General features: G+C 37.5%; 1 protein-coding gene across 1 annotated transcript in view; it reads right to left on the bottom strand.

The window, feature by feature from the left end:
* The window catches only part of CPED1 (cadherin like and PC-esterase domain containing 1), a 138,774-nt gene that overhangs the window by 64,898 nt on the left and 53,758 nt on the right, over positions 1 to 20,118 (bottom strand). Inside the window, exons 8-15 of the mRNA XM_057378398.1 lie at positions 13,662 to 13,804; positions 12,232 to 12,304; positions 10,512 to 10,679; positions 9,487 to 9,591; positions 8,249 to 8,418; positions 3,790 to 3,857; positions 3,416 to 3,460; positions 1,306 to 1,492 (exon numbers count right to left, since the gene is read on the bottom strand). Coding sequence (XP_057234381.1) covers positions 1,306 to 1,492; positions 3,416 to 3,460; positions 3,790 to 3,857; positions 8,249 to 8,418; positions 9,487 to 9,591; positions 10,512 to 10,679; positions 12,232 to 12,304; positions 13,662 to 13,804 — 959 coding nt within the window. The remainder of the gene's footprint in view (positions 1 to 1,305; positions 1,493 to 3,415; positions 3,461 to 3,789; positions 3,858 to 8,248; positions 8,419 to 9,486; positions 9,592 to 10,511; positions 10,680 to 12,231; positions 12,305 to 13,661; positions 13,805 to 20,118) is intronic.

The following is a 20,118-nucleotide window of genomic DNA, read 5'->3' as shown; positions in this document are numbered from 1 at the left end:
AAAAACAGTATGAAATAAGATTTGTAGGTATTTGTAGTTCTTTCAAGAAGATAAAATACTGAGAGTGAAACTTAGTGACAATAGTGGCAAATATTCAGACATTAAATCTGTGAATGAAATCATTAGGGACAAYAATTCCTGGCAGGACTAAATTTGTGATGAAGTCAGCAGGGAGACAAGTACAATCAGAAATGTAGTTAGCTGCTGAAATTTTCCACTAGTCAAATGTGACAAACTGCTCAAAGTGACAAACCGGGAAAAAGTTGAGCTGTGCTCTTCTTCCTTTAGTAGGGAAATAGGAAATGCTGAAAGGCACAAAACCTGCAAGGGCTTTTCCTTTTCTGTGTAAATATCTTGCCATTCTTTTTCATTCTACAAGGAAGAAATCTTTGAGGTTTTCACATATAACCATGTTGACTGCCAAGGCAGTTAATATTAGAACACCAAAATATTGGATGGAAGAATTTAATGACAGTTTCTTTTGAAATTATAAATCAAGGCTGATTTCTTACTGAAAATACAGGAAACATATTTGGCATTAGATCAATAACAACTGCTCAGACTGTCTGGCTAGTAGCAGACATTCTAGGTCAAAGCATCTGCTTCATAGTCAGTCAAAAGATGGTGTGTTGGCTAAGCACTTCATGTCGTGAAACAAAGTTAACTCTGAAAYGGTTAAGAATATTTCTTCCCAAATAAAACGCTGCCCCTGTTCTCCCTGTTATCCACTCACTAAAGGCTAGTATTTAAATAGGCCAGTTCTCTGGTTCTGAGGTACCTGACCCAGATAAATAAACACTTTTTGTCCCTCCCAACATTAAAAACCACGTCATACCAAAATACCAGTTGGTATTGTCCCTGATACATGCTRTTGTCTCTGGGACAGCTGGTTGGGAAAGCCAAAACTATGCCAGGGATCCAAGTATCAATTAAATATCATAGTTGATTGTGGGTCAATGCTCAAACATGATGTTTAGTGATGATTCTCCTCTCTTGTCTGTTGTCCAGCTTTATAGTTCCCTAAAAGACTAGATAAGCTGGGACATTCGTGGATGACAAGATGACCCACAATGTGGATGAGAGATGTGAGATCCATTAAGCTAGGGCTAGTTATGGCTTGAGAACAACATAAGACCATTGCCTTCAGGACACTGAAAATAAATACAAGTTTCTCAGTGTTGAACTCCCTCTGACTTTCCTGTAACTAATCTATCTGTGTTCTGGGTTTTCAGACACAATAAACCAATTCTGGAACATTACGACATATTTGTAAAAGTTTTTACACTCATATTTTGTTGCTCATACCTTGGGCCTTTCTTGTCGTCCAGGCGTACATGGCATTGACAGTTARAGGGTTCCGCTCCTATCTTCACTGTCACCATGTCAAATGGAACTTCTGCATAGTATTCTCTGATCTTTGGGTTAAACTGAGGATTCAAGTCCAGCTGTGGACTGGTGAAGATCTGTCTGATATGAGATAGGGTATCTTCATCTGTTCCAAGAAGATATGAAAGAAAAAAACTGTGAAATGTGTGAACATTTTGGAACACGCAACTTCTGGCATTGATAACATCCACAGTGGCAAGATATTTAATGCCTAGTGACTCTGAGACTCATAATCCTGCTGCRAAGTTTTAAAGGAGTTCGTAATGGCACTTGAGAGAAATTTTTAGACCTTGGAGGGATTTTAAACATTCAGTGTCCAATCACTTCAGTTGTAGTCACAAAACTCAAAGCCTGGGTAAGCCTTTGAAAATAGAAGGATTAAGTCTGGGACATCTGTCTGTAGTTGGTTAACTGAAACTTAAAGAAGAGGTAGGCCAAAATTCATAACCTACTTAGGTACCAGGCTGTGTACAGGCTTTATGTACAAGTGCAATTTCCAATAAAACTCAAAATAAGTTAGACATACTCTTACTGTTCATAAGAAGAACAAGTCACATGGAGATATCAAGACCCATGGGGTCATTTGCAGTACAGCTGGAAAAATGTTTTATTAAAATTCCTATATTAGCAAATTCCAGCTCCTTTCCTGTGTATGAAATCTCCACAATCAAATCCTATTTGGTCAAATGTGTCCTTTATTTCATAGTGTTTGCCAAATTACTCATGAGAATAATTATTTGTTGGCAATCTRCTTATGACAAATATTTTAATCCAGCCTAGTGGATTCAGATTTACAGTATAATTACACATTAAAAACTGCTTTACACATATATTCACTAGTACATGTTTCAAACTGAGTATTTCAGAAAATATTCCAGATAGGAGACTCTTTTATTAAAATAGCTGAAAAATCTCATGACTTAAAACCTGACCGTCTTAAAAGGGTCAAAAAGGATGCAAATGCTTCCATGTGGACCTCTATTACCTTGAAATATCTGCCCTGAGAAACAAAATAGGTCAATTTCAGTACTGTCTTGCATGGATTAAAATTTAAGGGAATATATTCCAGGGGAAAAACAAAATTTGGGCTAGATTTTTAGGGGAATAGATTCTTACATTGACACACAGAAGGTATTAAAAAGCCCCTAAGATGAGGATAAACACTTCTCCATATCCTGTATTCCTTACTTAGAAATGTCTCACTACTAGCTCAAAAATGTGGAGGAATTTCAAAATAACATTAATTGAGGTATTTTAAAAATAAAATATGCAACTAGAATGGTGATACCAGTCAGCCAGCCCAGGAATATTTCTGGCCTCTATCTGACAAGAATAGTTCAGAATATTTCACAAGAATATTTCTGGCCCCCCATGAGATCATGGCGTCAGCATGAGATCAGTAACAGAGGTGACATGAGGCTCAGAGTTTGGCAAAACCTTTCCACCACAGAACAACAGATTCACATTTACAAACAGGCCCCTCAGACAATTTGGGAATGAGGAAGGCAGCAAAAAGCATTTCTACCACCAAAGAAAAATATATTTTACATCTTTACAGAACTTTAAAAATACTTTAAATAGTCCTACAAGCAGATATTTCAGAAAAAAAAAATTTCTTAAACAGCTTCATAATACTCCATTACCAAGCTGAAGACAAAGACTTAAACAAAGYTGATTAAACACCAGACAAGTTTGAAGGCTTTTCCACAAGAACAAATGTGTGCTGAGGCTGTTGGAAAGAAGGGCACAAGTCTGTTGAAATGTGACAAGGGATCAATGAGTGAAATCCATTAATACGCACATATAACACTGTTTAGTTTTGGTTTTGAGGCTTTTTTTTAACATAATAGCCCATTTATTTAGTGCCTTATAAACATTATTGCTACTTAAAAATCCTTTTTTTTTTTTTTTGTTACATAACATCTGCAGACACTCTATCCTCTGAGAGATTAGRTGGAGAAACCCAAGAACTTTTTTCAAGAAGTCTCTCTTTCATCCTCCTCAGTGGTCTAGAAAGACCTTGACTCACCATAATTGCATCGTCGTTCTTCAGTCTTACTGGAATAATGCAATGCTGAAAGATAAACAGAAACAGCTAATAATTTTCTGCTCTAAGCCCTAATACAGACCAAGTGGAGAAGGAACCAACCTCTTTTATTTATAAGAGACACATCGTACTTTTATTCTTCACAGTGTGAGATCCTTGCTTTAGGCTTGCAAATGCTGYTTATGGGCTCAGCATAGCAACTTACATCACATTAGAGAGCAATTGGTCTTTTATATGTAGTAAGCTAAGACTTTCTAGCTRGAATGCAAGACAAAGTAATGTAAATCCAATTTATCAGAAATAATAYGATTAGGAAAAAGATACTGTATATAAAAGATCTTACACTGATCTCTTACCTTCATGATTCTTCCTGAAGTCAGAAGAAACATTCTGCTTAGGACTCATATTTTCTTGAGAAGGTTGCCTGTGAATAAAAAAAAAAACAGATGTATTTCTATGTGAACGGAACAATGAAATATTTTGCACGGGATCCCAAGGGCACATGGTATTTTAGTATTCTCCATGGAAATATGAATCATCTGGATTCATATTYATCAGGTATTCATATACCTGAGTGAATATAAGAAAAAACACAAGAGAAAATGTGATATGCTGTACATGGTAGCATATCACATCAAAGTAGAAAAAAATAGAAATAAATTCCAAAACATAGTTGCATTGCTGGGAAAAGGAAGAGTGGATATGGCCATGAACAAAATAACTCAAACTATATCTCTTAACTGCTTCTATGATGTGCTTTCTTACATATACTTGAGATTCAACTTTGTTCAAAAATAATTAAATAAAAATGAAGGGCTGTTWGAAGGGCAATATCTGTAGTGTCATTAGCATGAATTCCTAAAATGAAACATCCATGTGTTTTGCCTTGTTTGCAAATTCAAAACAAATCCAGAGTGTATATTTATATATATATAAAATTTCTGGGAAAAAGAAAGGCAAGTCAATTTCAACAATTCATCACCATGCTAATGGTGCCCATATTGTGAACCCCACAGATTTTTTCTTTCAAATAGAATTTTGATAGAGTGGTAGAAAAAAGGAGTAGGGTTCTCTCCAATCCAATCCTCTGGCTGGTAAGACTTTTTCAGAGGTCCATTAGTATTTCTTGAAGCTTTCACAGGTTTTCCTCCCAGTGTTTCCTTTAGAAGCTCTCATAAAGCAGCTTCTTCCTGGATACTGCAGTTTGAGTTTTGAAAGATGCAAAGTCACTGTCCATGCCAAGGAAGCGAGGTGGCAATATTCTGTGCAATCATCTGTCACTGATGCTTCAAGAGATTTTGAGAGCAGTATTGAGGTCATTCATGAAAAAAGGTAAACTGTCCAGTGATAAAAAATTGTCCAGTAATAAAACAGAGATTTCTGCATTAACTTAATGAGATAAGGAAATAAGCAGTTGGTAGATCTGTATGTTTTTTTGTGTGCAGGAAAAGGTAGTTCTGAGCTTGCAGTGTCTAGACACCACCCTAATTTCATGCACATTCATGACCTACTTCAAAGGAGGCACTTAACAAACTATTGGAGAGTTTGCTTTCCAAGTTGTAAGTCATTTTACACCCCTCTTTTTGCCTGTCAAGGAAGTAACAGTTAACATCTGTCAAACACATTTTTTCTCTCCAATGTTCCTTTTTGTTTGCCTGGTCCCAAGCCCTATTTTAAGGTGAAAGCAACATGTCTTAACTCTATAAAATGCAAGACTTTGGTTTACTCAGAGAACTCCTCAGGAGAGGCAGCCACCACAACTGCAAGGCCCCTGCTCACAAAGGAACAGCACGACATGTGTGAATCTYGAATCTGTAGAGATTGTAATTAACATCAGACAGCATTGAGACATRTCATAACTATATCTGATAACAGCAGGGCAGTAAAATTTAATATTTAGAACTCATATTAGAGAAAGATACTCATATTACAATGCAGCCAGCAGGACTGGGGCAGTGATTGTCCCCTTGCACTCAGCACTGGTGAGGCCACACCTGGAATCTTGTGTTCAGTTTTRGCCTCTCACTACAAGAAAAACATTGARGTGCTGGAACATRTCCAGAGAAGGGCAACAAAGCTGGAGAAGGGGCKGGAGCACAAGCCTTATGAGGAGAAGCTCAGTGAGCTGATGGTGTTTTGCCTGGAGGAAAGGAAGCTCAGTGGAGACCTTATTGYYCTCTACAGCTCCCTGAAAGGAGGTTGTAGCCAGGTGRAGTTGYTCTCCCAAGTCTCCCAAGCCTGGATGAGAGCAACCTTTCCAACATAAAGGACTCTATGGTTCAGTGATTTATCGCTGCTTCAGCCTGGGCCTTTTAATCATTAGCATCATGAAGCAGAACTAAAAAAGGKCTTGCATGTGGGAAGCTAGAATCACTTTTCCAAATATATCAGTTGAATTAATAAAAACATTTGCAGCTCTTTGACCTGCTAGGGCATTTATTTTTTTTTTTTCAGATACAGAAGGGCTAGCTTTACTCACAAATCTGAATCTTCCATGCTGTCTGACAGAGCCAAACTTACTTTCTGTGATACCTCACAGCCCCTATTCTAAAAGACAGCAGATGTGTATATCCTAATCATGTCATGAGTTTATACAGCACAGAGCTGAAAAAAGCCCATAATTTATTTTTTTTTTTTTCAGAACATGTCTTAGGTGTAATATCTTATACCAATCCAACTGAGGTGGTCATTTTCACCTAGGCTGTAATTATTTCATTATAGTTTGAGATGAGTCTCTAGAGTTCTTCTTACTTCTCCTGTGGAAGAATTCAGAGAGTTCACTAATGCTATTTAAATTTCAATACTAGCCATATAGACAAAATGARTTAAAATATGTACACTAGGGAACATCTTTAAATCTTGTCTTCATCCTATGGAATCACGATCAGTGAACAGAGTAACTGTGCAAGACCTCAGTAGAAACCACTATTTTTCCCATAGATTTCTTGTCTGGTTGGACAGTCAGTTATGCAATCACCAGATTCCATAAATGTGAATACCAGTTTTCCACAGTCAGAGAAATAAGAACTGTTAAATAAATCAACTGATCAATCTGTCCCTAACTGAAGAAATTCAGGAAAAGTGTTCTGATATGCAAACTCATCAAAGCTGGGAATTAAAAAAAAAAAAATCATCAAAGCTCAAAGAGAATGCATACCTGAGTTATTTGGGGAGTAAGTRCAACTAAACTCTTTCTTCTTTGCAATTAAGTATAATTGCATGCATATCTGACACATGCATCACCATCACATGCATGTAGCTAAAGGAGTGGAAGAATCTGATTTAGCAATGTCAAAGCACATGGTTTTTTATACAGTGAATGAAGAGAATTGTGTTATTAACTTCGCCACAGCAGAAAAATACAGTGCAAAGAAGCAGATTGGCCTATGCCCTGGAGAAAGGTCATGGTTACATATTTATATGCATACAATAATGTTCAGCTTGAAGGAAAGAAAGAGGCCAAGGGGCTTGCTCAAAGTGAGTGAGTGGCACAGCTTAGATTAGAACAGAAAGCTGCTAAAGGCTGGTATGCTTTGATATGCAAACCTAAATATTTCTGCAAGAGGGCAAGGGCTTACATATGAATGCAAGCAGCTGCATCTTTGAGTTACTTCTCACGGAGGGTCGGCAGTAACAACAAGAACTTAGCACTTAAAACACTAATAAACAGTTACCTAGCACAGTGATAAATTATAAACTCTGCTTTATAGCAAAGGAAACAAAGATACAGATAATAATTGATTTGCTGAAAGCCATGCCCAAYTCAATGAGGAACAAAACTAAAACTTAAGAAATTTTACAGACACTTAAATATTCACTACAGCATTCTCCCAGCAAAAAGTACAAAGTAATATCATTCACACACTCATCTTGAGACTCAGTGAAATGAAGCATACAMATTGCCTAATGTGCCTCTGTTCCCAAGTCCTTGTTTGTAAAATCATAAATGTCAGCAGTCAGTATGGCATACATGTATATGAAACATAATTTATATACCTAGGCATAATTAGGTAAGAGATAATGAAAACAGAAAGCACATTTTGACAAATTTTGTACTAAACAATCACAATATACTGCAATACACAAATATACTGCAAGTTTTCTCCTTCCCTCCATTCATTTTTACCCTTCTTTCCTTCCTTCCTTCCTTCCTGCCTTCCTCTCTCATTCTGTTGTTCCTCTTTCCCTCCTTATGAAAGTTAAAACTTCTTGCCAAAAGTTCAGTGGATCTAATCTTGTCATTACAGCATTTTTCCATCTTTTCAAACAGAGTTTAAATTATATTCTGAATATTATGCTCTCTGACCTGTCTTCTGTTGAACAGACAATTTGGAGCCAATCAAAATTATTGATTATTTTGGAAAAATCTTCACCTGAATTTTTTTTTCTTTACATTTCTGCTTTTAATTGGTGCATAAATTAAGACAGTTTTAACCCTTAGAAATGCTCCTAATTTAGAGTTTACAGTTGTTTAGAAACAACCTACCTAATTAATCTTTCTTTAAAAAAACTAGTTTACACTACTTGTACAAATATATTTATACAAATTACAAAAATATTGTAGTTCCAATTAATTTTCAATCCAGAGTCCTTCATATTCAATAGAGAAACAAATACTGCTCTATTTAGCAACCTAGCTAGACTTCTAATGGCAGAATGGCTGAAAGGACTCCATATGGAATGACAGACCTTCATCTCAAGGGCTGYAAGTCCACCTGAATCTACTGAAGGATTAAGTTTTGTGATGCTCACTGGAGATATTGCAATTAATATAATTTGAGAAAGTACCCTCAACATATATAATAGTTATCTTACCACTCTGAAAGATTTGTATGTGCCTCTTTATTCATGAACTGGAATTGTTGAAGTAAACTGGAAAGCAACCAGTGCAGAGTCAGGACTGAACTCAGTTGCCTCATTGGGTCTACCATGCGATAAAGGTCACGCAGAAACATTTGTATCTTGGGTGCAGAAGAAGGGAAAAGCTRAGTGAGAAGAGAGACACTGATTAGAGACAACACAGTGTAATATTTGTMGAGTGCAAAGATATGAGAAATGATCAGAAGACAGTATACATAGCATAGTGCTGGTTGTATATTTATGCTCTTTCCCACACACTTAAAAAATTGTCATGCCTAGCCTTGCAAATCAGGATTACCCATATTGATGTGGAAGCTGATCTCCTTTGCCTCTGGACTGACCCTGAGGTTGGCTCTGTTGGTCAGAGCATGGAGCTWATAATGACAAGGTGACAGTTCAATCCCTGAATGGGCCATTCACTTAAGAGTGAATTATCATGATCCTTCTGGGTCATTTGGACTTGATCCTTCTGGGTCCCTTCCAACMCAGGTGATTCTGGGAATTCCAGATCTATTAGAYTCAATGCTTCTTCAGAAAGTGTCATCAGTCTCTATCCCTAACACTCATCCAGGAAGTCTCACAGAAATCCTGATTTCACACAGACTTTCTAAAGAGAAGATTTAGTTGCACATCATTTATTTTCCCAATACTCACCACTTCCCTCATTAACTATGCCTATTCACAGAAACTGATTGTTATTCCTCCATCTGTGCACTTCTCCAAAAATCAACTAAAATGTGAAGATGAAAATATAACATATTTCACCTTTATTTTTCCCCCCATTTTATCATCTACATTTACTTTCTGGTCATGATCTCAGTGTTGTGCAGTCTCTAGTCCTTCCATTCACTCCTGCTTTGCTTCATTATAATTCTATTTTCTTACCACCTCATTAGTAATTTACATTGTTTTCCTTCTTTTCTTTTCCTTCTATTCCCTGGTCTCTGTTTCTGCTTTAGTTTTCCTTTTCAATGAAACTCAACTCAAATTCTCTCCTGTATTTCTTTATCTCTTTTAAATTAAATTCAAATGARCCACCAAAATAAAATAAGTGTTATTTCCATCTCCTTGCTTCCCTGCCCATCCAGCCTAATTACATGTGCCAGACACAGCAGAGAATGGTAACGAAGGAGAAATCTTAAGAGATTTAAATAAAATATATAKCCAATGAAACAAAACCCGATTTATTTTACCAGCTCAAATTGTCCAAGACTCTTCAGCTCCTTTATGAAAGTAATCATTGATTTTATCTCTTCTAAAGAGAAACATTGCTCATCTTCTCTGTTGTAAGCTCCATCCTGTGAAGGAAAGTGCAGCATGTTCTGGTGAAATCACATGGAAAGCAATGTGCTTTCATTAGATCCCAAGACTTTCACTGATCATAGGAACATGATCCCAACCAGCCTTAACCTCAGCCAGCCAGCTCCTTGATAGATCATCCTATTTTTCAGTCTAGAATAAAGCAGACTGAGCATTAGGTTTGTGTASAAACATACCCATAAACACTACTGGTCTCTGGAACTTGGGCTGCATAATGCCATCACTACTCGTCTGTATGTCTGCAGCTTTCTGCTTTATCCTGTCCTCAGTTTAGAACCCATGAATCTGTTTTAGCCTTCTGTCTGAGAAGAAGAAGTWGCTCGGATATTTTAGTCCCCGTAAGTCTTGCAATTAGGGGGTGCCTCAGAAATGCATCCTTAAAAGCACCCAGACTAACAGAAATACTGCCAAAGAGATCTCAGCTTGTCAGAAATGATTTTCACTACTGACACAAAAGTTATACAAATTCTATAAATGCAAAGAAAATATTGGAACTGGCTCTTGCATTGAGAATAAGACGCAAWGTTGTAAGAAACAAAATTTAATCTTGATGCTTACGGATCTTCTTGCCTGAGTTAATCAAAATTGTGAAAAAACACAAATCTGTATATTTAAAAAAGACCATTAAAATACAGTGGGAAATTTGTTTTGTTAAAGTTTTATTATGTCTTTCAAGCACAGTATTTTGGAAAATGATATAATTTGAGAGTGAAATTTTTACAAAAGAAAATTCAATTGTTCAATATAATTACAGCTTTGTTCCCCAGAATACAATAAAGATAGTTTTGATTAAATAAAATATTCATACTGTAAGTTGTGACCAACAATTTCAGATGCACACAATTTCAAATTAGGTATTTCAAGTAGTTAATAATAAGAAAAAGTTGCAATGACCTACCTTTATCACAGATGATCCATATATTTTTTGCAAAGCTTCTATGAAACTGGATGTTGAGGATTCATTAGATAAGAGRAATTTAAATGTATCTTCAAAAAGAAGTTCTCTGGAAATTTGGTCCCGAATAGTCGATTCATTCTCATCTTGAAAGTCAAAGTTTTCATGCACCTGTTGGATAACAGTGTAGGAATTTACAGTTTGAATGAAAATTCCAGTCTTCTCATGGCAATAAATACTAAACTGGAACTTTAAAAAAAAGGTAATAATTACACAAACTGACAGGATTATAAAATAAAAGCCATGCCGCGTTCTCTGTCACAACTCTATATCACGATGTTTGCTGCCCTCCAGCGGAAAAAGTGCAATATTGTGGACACAYGTGAAAGGTTATTTTTCCACGTTTGATTCGAAATAGGATTAAAAATAAAATGTCAGATGAAATGTTAACATAACTATTGCAAAACACATTCGTTTGGAGTTTCTATAGAACACCTTTTACTACGGATGAAAGTGTAAATTTTACAATATATATATATACACAACAAATTCGTGGTTGTAAAATATGACTAAATCATTATTTTAGCATAAATACAAATATAGCATCAACGTGAATAGGTTGTGTGCATACTACAGTTTCAAAGTGACAATACTCAAAGTCAGTGCTGCATTAATTATCGACTGCTATTTTTTACATCAATTTGGTTTTTTGTAAGAAACTACTAAATCCTACGGATTTATTTTAAATTTATGGATAATGGCCAGTGGCTGAAACTTCTATGCAGGCAGGTAAACCCTATGTTTTACGCCTGTTTTTTTTAAGCATTTTTGAGTTAATTTTTTACAGTCTGGTATACAATTATTGAAATGTTATGACATCCWACATTTCTTAGGCTAGCTAAATAAGTCCTCTCAGACTAATGACAGATACTGGCTTCATGGACTTTTTAAATTGTGCAAAGTGCCTTTCCTATCCACACTTTTCCTATTTGTTTAAAGGACTTTTTTTYCAAAGGATGAAGAGATTGACTGCACTGTTGTTACTAGTAACTTGAACAAATTTTAAGCGGGGCTGTATTAATTATTTTTTGTTAATATTTGAATGTCGTATATATGGAGAAACATTTTGTATACCTAGGCATATACATATTCATGTGTATACATGAGGTAATGAGAACAGCTGGAAAGCAGTACAATATTTGTTTCAGGACAGGCTCTTCTGAGGCAGGAGTGTTATAAAAACTAGCACAGGTCTCATTTCCCTGGCTTTCAGGACCTTGTGGATTATCCATGAAGTATTCAAARCTGGTAATGAAATGAAGAAGTACAATCCAATCTATGGAGAACTTGAATTTGTATTAAAAGCCAATTGTGGCTTTTTAACTTCCTCCCTTCACCTTTGTTCTGTAACATTTAAAACCTAACTCCACTTTCATGCAATGCTTCTTATGGATTTTTTTTTACTGATATTCATTTGGGGTAATAGCTAGTCCTTTACTATAAACTGAAAAGTTGGCACATTTTGATGGTGATGATCTTTGTAATAGGAACTCTGACTCTTAAAAACTGATTTCTCCTACAGCAACTCTCCATGATCAGGCAAAATTAATATYAAAGTATTTGTAAATTTCTTAGAGATTAGAGGGTACCTATCAAAGAAGATTTCCTGTTGTGTTCTTCTTGGTGTAACTGACTCAAGCAGTAATTTGTGCAATTTTCTCACCTCAAGAACTATGGGGTGTACGGACATGCCAAATCCAATGTCAAAGGTTAGCATTTGAAAACATTGGCTGCATCTGAAATACAGTATAAAAGTAATCAGATTCAATGATGTTAGATAATGTTGAGAAATATAGAATCATAGAAAAATTTAGGTTGGAAAAGACCTTTAAGATAATTGTGTCTAATCATAAACCTAGCACTGCCAAGCCCACCACTGAAACTTGTACCTACAGACAGTAAAATTCCATACACACACACCCAGAGAGCACACACAACAAAATATGCACATGTAGGTCAAGAGACAACACACGATACAGAATAAATAAATTTCTAAGAGCCAGCAGCATTAAACATGGAAGGGGTCACATTGTGAGGTGGTGAAAATAGTACTGTACAGAAGTCTTTTTAAATGATTCACAAAAGGAGGTGAATTACGCTGAAGGAATAAATGCCTTTAGGAGAGAATGAGACTCTGCAAAAGCTTTGAAGACATTTGGAGGGCAAGAGATGGTGAAATGCTCCAGGCTCACTGAAGCTGAAGAGCTCTGCTGTAGCTATGGRGCACACGCCAGGAGTTACAACCAAGAGTTGTATCGCACAAACAAGAGAGTTCATTTAATTGGTAAAAGAGAGTGTGGACCACTGTCAATATAGATTCATCCCCGTCATTACACTCCTCCCCCCCTTGCTACCCTCTCCACTTACAATATAAGCTTTATTCCCAATTTATGTAAGCCAAATAATGACCTTTACATTACTGCTACTAAAACACCTGATTCTCAAAATAGCTTTATATAACACACAAACATAATAAATTGTAACTTATTTAGTACTTATCATAAAAATGTCAGAGATGGGACATAACATATACAGAACAAATATTAATCTTACTTYGCAAAAATACTACATAATAGAGGTTGATTTATGTGTAAGAATTATAACACTTTAATATAAGTGATTACACACAGAAATGTGAGTATTGGTGCCTAGGTATATTTCATAATGTACATTTCATGAAGTGTTTCATAGTGTCTCTTTTCAGATTGCCTTTCAGAGCCAGCTCTGAACAATCTGGGCTACTCTAGCATTAAATACTTGACATATGACAGAATGTTCACTGAAAGGAAATACAGCTGAATATATGTTAGGAGGAGCCCAATTGTGAGTGATTTCTGTTCATTTGTGCTGCCTGAAACACTTCATTAGGACACAGCATATGGTCCTAAGTATTCMTCATGACCTTTTCATAAACTAGAAACACTGTGGATATTGAAGAGTTGTAATCCTTAAATGCAGCATGTCCTTATTTTATAAAGTATGAAATAGATGGTAATTTTTTATTTTAAGAATTTTGTATCCTCTACAATTTTTATTCTACTCTGAGGAGCTCTGTTGACACTAGCATTACAACGACTACTTCAAACCACTTACTGATTGAAAGAATTTGGTCCTGAGGCAGATGATTTGCTGAAGACCTCAGTAATAAGTAGAAGTTTGTTTATAGCCTCCTTCATGTTGTTGAAGGCTTGTTGGGGAGAGCTGTTTTTGAAGAATATCTCAAAAAACCTTTGCAGCTGTGAAAGAGAAAGCACATATTTTTGAACATTTACAGTAAACYGGTTCTCAAAATAATAAATTAAAATATGATAGAAATAAAAGTTGCCTTGGAATATCAACCTCAATTCTTATTCATTTGTAAAATAAAGTGGCATGAAAAGCTCCACAGAGCATACAAATAGAGAGTCACTTTTTATTTACACATAAATATAACAGAAACAAAATCTGTATTAATGGTAAAAAAATATTGTTCAGAATCTAAGTTTACTTTGAGAAAAACTTTTGCTGTCACTGGTTCTAGGCAAACAAATTCACAAATTCTTGTATCTTCATCAGTGGGTAACAGCACACTCAAAGCAAAAGACTTCTCTTTTCTTACCATACTGTGCCAAGGGCTATCCCCTTGATCTTGACTACAAATCCTTATCCCTGCTCAACAAGCTACAAATAGAATACAGAAGAAAGATGCTGGAAAAATGAACAGCCACCACAGCTCGTGTTTTGACCAAACCATGCTTATTCTGTGGTTTTCAGACTCATAAAYCCTCTCAAAGGCATATTTACTGGCCTGCACAGCACTGTCCTCAGGTGYTTTCATCACTCATGCAAATTCACCCCTATCATCACCTCAGTCAGAGATTCAGGGAAACAGCTGGAGCAACACAGAGCCCCAGGGATGAGAGGGACATAGGCAGGTTCTGTACTACCAGAGTCCTTCATGCTTAGAAAGGGACTGCCTTTGAACCATATTTCCATTAGAGTTATCATACGGCACAGAGCCCAATTAAGAGTTCTGAACTATGAAAAACCAYTACATAATTTAGTAGTACTATATTACCAAAGAGACTCACAGCAAAAAAAAAAAAATACTATCTTCAGAGATAAAGCATGTGAAGTACATGTAGAACACATTTTGTATTAACATTTAGAAAGGAAATTGTTCTGATTATTTCTGGGAATTTCTCTACTACATTTATTTAGAAATGCCAGTATATATTTTCATATCACCCACTTATCCATGCCCCAGTGGGGAACACAATGGAAGCATGTGGCCATCTGTAGACAGCCCTGCTGAGGACTGATATGCTTGGCACCTCTTCTACCTYGGACTGCTACAGCCATGAACAAGTATCCACAGAAAATGGGTTAACCAAGCCTRGCCCTTGGTAAAAATAAAACTCTGCAACAAAGTTTAATGGGTGTTTTTGGCTCAAAAGTATGATCACAGAACCAATGAGAACTCTGGAGATCTCCTGGTCCAACTCCCCTGCTTAAGCATGATCATCTACAGTTGATTGCTCAGAATTGCATCCAGACAGCTTTTGAATACCTCCAAGGRTAAAGACTTYCACAACTTCTCTGGGCAACCTGTGCCAGTGCTTGGTCACCCTCAAAGTCAAAGTGTTTCCTGATGCTCAGAAGGAACRTGCTGTGTTTCAGTTTGTGCCCATTGCCTCTTGTTCTGTTACTAGGCTCCACTGAAAAGGGGCTCTGTCTTCTTTACAGCCTCCCTTCAGCTAYTGATACACTTTGATGACATCCCCCTGGTCCCTGAGAAGCTTCTCCAGGCTAAACAGTCCCAGCTCTCTCAGCATTTCCTCATATAAGGAATGCTGCAGACCCTTCATCATCTYACTGGTTCCCCTCTGGGCTTTCTCCCTCTGTACTGGAGAGGGCAGAACTGGACACAGTACTCCAGGYRTGCYCCAAGGGCAGACTGGCTKATGGCCACMTAGGTGTCCYAGACCCTTTTCTGCAGCCTGTTCTCCAGCCACTGACCTCCAGCAYGTGCTGMTGCCTGAGGCTGCTCCTTYCCAGGTGCAGAACTTTGCACTTCCCCTTGATGAATTGCATGAGGTCCCTGTCATCCCTTTCCTCCAGTCTGCTAAGGTCCTTCTGGGTGCCAGCAGGATCCTTTGGGGTATCAGCCACTCCTCCGAGTATCTGTCACCAGCAAACCAGTACACTCTGTCCCATCATCCAAACATTTAACAAAGATGTTGAACAGAAATGAACCCAGTAAGGATCCCTGCATACACCACTAGTTCCTGGTGATGTGCCATGATTCATTCACTGTGTGGACACCAGAATTTACAGCTTGCTTCTGGGCACCCTAGTCCAGTAAATTTTCTAGACAGTTTTGGAGTCTCCTCTTGTGAGCATTAATACTTTCAAGYGCACTGGTCTGCACTGACACAGAAGAATGGCTTTCAGTTTCTTCAGGTAGCATATTGCAGTAAAATATAATAAGGACTTTTCTCTTTCCTTTTTAAAAAGTATTATACCATTTCCTACAGCCAGCCATGGGAGATCCTTGAGTATACAAGTAACATTGATCCTCCTTCATTTATTGCTCTTTTCAGTTCCACTAACCCCATCCAGTTGTGCTGGTAAATAACTGATAGGCAGGAATGTGCTCTGCCTGCCTTCCTGTTCTTATCACCTCTGGTTTTATTTCAACAAATGTTTGCCTTTCCAAGTGCTGCCAACTGAAAGAATTGTCACCCATGCACAGGTCTATGCTGAAGGTTTATAGTGCCTAGGATTTTTTTTTGTCCTTTTAATAAAGCTATTTGAAATGCCAGCGGGAAAAAAAATGACAACAATATATATGGCTGAAGCTATAAAATTAAACTTCTGACAGCAGGAAATGGTAAAGCAAAGGTTGCATATATAGCCTCAACTCTGTTCTTCAGATATCCACATGCTGTTGAGATCTTGAATTAAATCACACTGTATTTCTATACAGTAGAATGTTTTCCATGTGTACTGCAGTTCCAGGAGCCTATGGGGTAAAGGAGACCTGGACACGCTACTTAGAGATATGCAGCTCCTCACATCACACTTTGTTTGATCTCCAAAACAGGCTGAGAAGGAGTCCTTATTTCCCAAAGTCTAAGACCACCAAAGGTGTGTTTCTCCCACAGAGTGGTACAAAGATTAAGAACAAGAAAATAAACATTTTTAAAATCAGCTCTGATTCAGATTCATCTCTAAGTGAAATTGTTCCACTTCAGTTCCTTGTTCAGGACAAAAACATTAATATGGAATAAAGAAAAAATTTAAAATGAAGGCTCATCTCAACAAGGTGGTCTTCAGCTGAYTTTTGCAATTATTTCCAGCACTTCTGCCAAATTCTGCACACAACCTACACTGCTGCTATAGTGCCTTGCACCTTTTCTCTTATTTCCTAATCTCCAGTGGGTATTGAAGGACTAAGTGAGAAGATGTGTTATTTTGCTGCACAAGGAACTTAAGGAGTTGCAGAGTTTTACAAGGAGAGATGGGGATTACTGGGAGGAAAGGCAACACCATTAGCTCATTTCCTCCCTCACCATCAATCAAATCCCAAGCACTTTAGCACAAAGGATACACAGTGCATACATTTCTAGTAAGAACTGATGAAAGACAGGCTGGCTTGCCCTACTGGCACTCAGAGCTGYTGGCTATAATAATCATCTGTCGCAAATAAAACAGGCATTAAAATAAAACTGGCATCTCAAAGAACTGCACTTTAGTTTCAGCTCTCCGTAGCCAGCCTAGAAAAGAAACATTGCTCAACGGGTTCTCATTGGAGGATATCAGGTTTTAGGTCAATGTTTATTCAAAGCCAATAGCTGAAAATAAATATTTAGTCAGGCTGGTTCAGGACCAATGGAGATGAGATGAACACTTCAGTTTAAATTCCAATTAATTTTAAAAGTCCTATTTAAAGAAGTTCAGRTTAGGTTTGACTTCAATGGATTCCACAGGATTTACAGCAACAGATAGGAAAAATTTAAAGTGCATGGACTGAGGGTGATAAAGAGTAAAAAAATCAGCAGTAACCTCAGGTTCTTCTGTGTGAAAAAAAGTATATAAGTATCTGTGTTCAACTGCAAAATACTAGAGAGCTGAAGGTTTCTTCAAGTCACCAGCATCAGTGCTGATCCTCTCACCTTCACAGGAAACAATCTGCCTGTCCAACAAAACACAACCTCACCACTGACAGAAGCATTGAACAGTTTAAAGAGGACAGAGTAGGAAATACTGCTAGAAAGTTCAGGAACCTATTCCGGGAGAAAGCTGACCTCTGGCTGGCAAATTTTTAAGCGGAGCAATAGGGATTACATTTTAGTAGGCTGTAAGTCTTAATGCAGACATATACATCTATTTTATACAATGACACCATTATATAAAGAACTGCAAGRCTTCTCAGAAGCTTGATGGTGCTCATCTATATGCTCGACTCATACAGTTGGAGGTATGTTCCGAATATTTATGTAATGCCTTATCAAAGTGTGCAAATACAGCCAAGTTACATGGATCAAGCATATATTTTCCATAAAGGCAGAACAAACTAGAAATATACTTTAGATTAATTTAAACTCATTGACCTTTCACTCCCTGATAACTTCTTTTTGCTCTAGGAGAAGCCACTGGGGAAAAAAAGGCCAACTCAATACCACTTTTGTGCTGCTTTTTCTTTACCCATTTTGACATCCAGTTTTTAAAATCTGTAGTCAKTAAAATAAGCCTTATAATCTCAGTGACACCAATTCCTCTGGCTCCTCAAAAAATGCACTGAATCATCAGGTAAAGATCTGGGATTGAAAAAATGCAATTTAATTGACAAAGGAGTTCTGGTTTGCAGGTTTCATGCACAGAGTCATGGAACCTGAAGACAAGTAGAAGTGTGTGGAGCTCACAAGGCTGGGTGTTATGATGACTGCAGTAATTCCCTCAAAAAGATCTTCCTCTGGCAATTTTTCTGCAAATGAATTTCTCAGGAGAGCTGCTGGGGCAGCCTGGGGCAGGTAGCTGAATGGTCAGATGATTGACTGGGAAAGAGTACAAAACCAAACTGTAGTGATCTTTCTGAGATTGCTTTCTAGCTCAATCTTAGACAGTCTTGCCTTCTGATGRAACTAACAAGAAAGATTTTCCTTAACTAACATTTGGAATGGCAATAAATGCAAACTTAGAACACTTCACTGATTGTACTGATTAGCTCTCTGTTGATCGTAACTGGTGTTCAGAGACACAGCTCACATGAAGACAATTCACTGTCACGTCAATATTGTAGAGGAATCTCACGCTACAAGACTGGATGGCTTATATCTATGTACAAGCTAAATGTCCAGGTTTCCTTTACACCTCACTGCAGAACACCAATGCTTGAAGAGCATCATTTATGCCATCCTAAAGTAGATGTCTCAAAATGGTGACATTAATTGCAATCTAAAAGTGCTTGGTTCCCCTGGGAAAAGTGAGACACTGAGGACAGGTAGGAGGTATTTCACTGGAGAGCTCAAACAGCCTGCCCATGGACATATGCATAGCTCTGCCTGGAATATGCAGAACTGTCTGTGATGATGTTTGACCAAATGTACCACAATAAAGAGGAATGTGACCATCAGCAAGGTTAAACAGTAACCAGGAAATTACAAAGTGACTTTTGAAACAAAGAATTAGTCAGCTTAAGAGAYAATAGAAAAGCAGCATGAAAATTTGTAGCAGGGAAGAGACTTTGGGTGGACATAGCAGCAGTCAAAACCTGCTCAGGCACTGCCAAAAGTCAGCCTGYTGGCACCACAGCTTCTGCCTAGGGAATTCTGAGATCTAAGGATGGGCACAGGTCTGTGTGGGTACATGAGAAATGGTCACACACAGAGCAGGGGCCTCACTTTTCCAGGCCGAGGTGCGTGAAAGAAGGGAAGCTGCTTCCCAGGAGAGTGGAACTGTGTTTGTAACCCACGTTGTCTGTGAGATAGAGGCTGGATAAACATGAGTGRATGGGCAGATGTGACTAGAGCTTCAAAGGGCATATATAGAAGGATGTTTAGAAATGTGAAAAGTTCATTCATGATGTTTAAGTGTTTCGTATCATGATTTATCTCTTCTGYTACTGAAAGTGATAGAAGGTATATTATTACTACTGGATGCCAGTTAATTACATAGCATCAATTAGACACTTCTGAGTTTGGTTAAACACTGTGAACTGCTGTTTTTTCCTGAAACAGTAACTCCCCTTTGGAGGAGCATGAGCTCTAAAACTACCTCAGAGGCAAAGAGAGAGAAGAGACCACTGTGGCTACTGAGTAATTCAATGCTTACAATTGAATTTTGAGGCTTACATTTTGGGATTTATAGCATCCTACTTTACAGTATTTGTGTGAATTGATTTTGAAACACCTTGCTGGTTCCTAGTAGCAGCCTTCAAAATGACATGGCAGACAAAATTACCAGGGTAAGAATTGAAAGTAAGGTTTATGTCTGAGAACTGAAAGCACAGCCCTTGGTTTCAAGAAATTACCCTTTTTGAAGTAGCAAAGAGAATCCTCTACCAGAT

The sequence above is a fragment of the Malurus melanocephalus genome, unplaced genomic scaffold (genome assembly GCF_030028575.1).
Source record: "Malurus melanocephalus ecotype Western Australia unplaced genomic scaffold, MMel_1.1 scaffold_11, whole genome shotgun sequence".
Lineage (NCBI taxonomy): Eukaryota > Metazoa > Chordata > Aves > Passeriformes > Maluridae > Malurus > Malurus melanocephalus.
The sequence above is the reverse complement of the archived record's forward strand: the minus strand, read 5'-3'. Positions and strand labels throughout refer to the sequence as shown.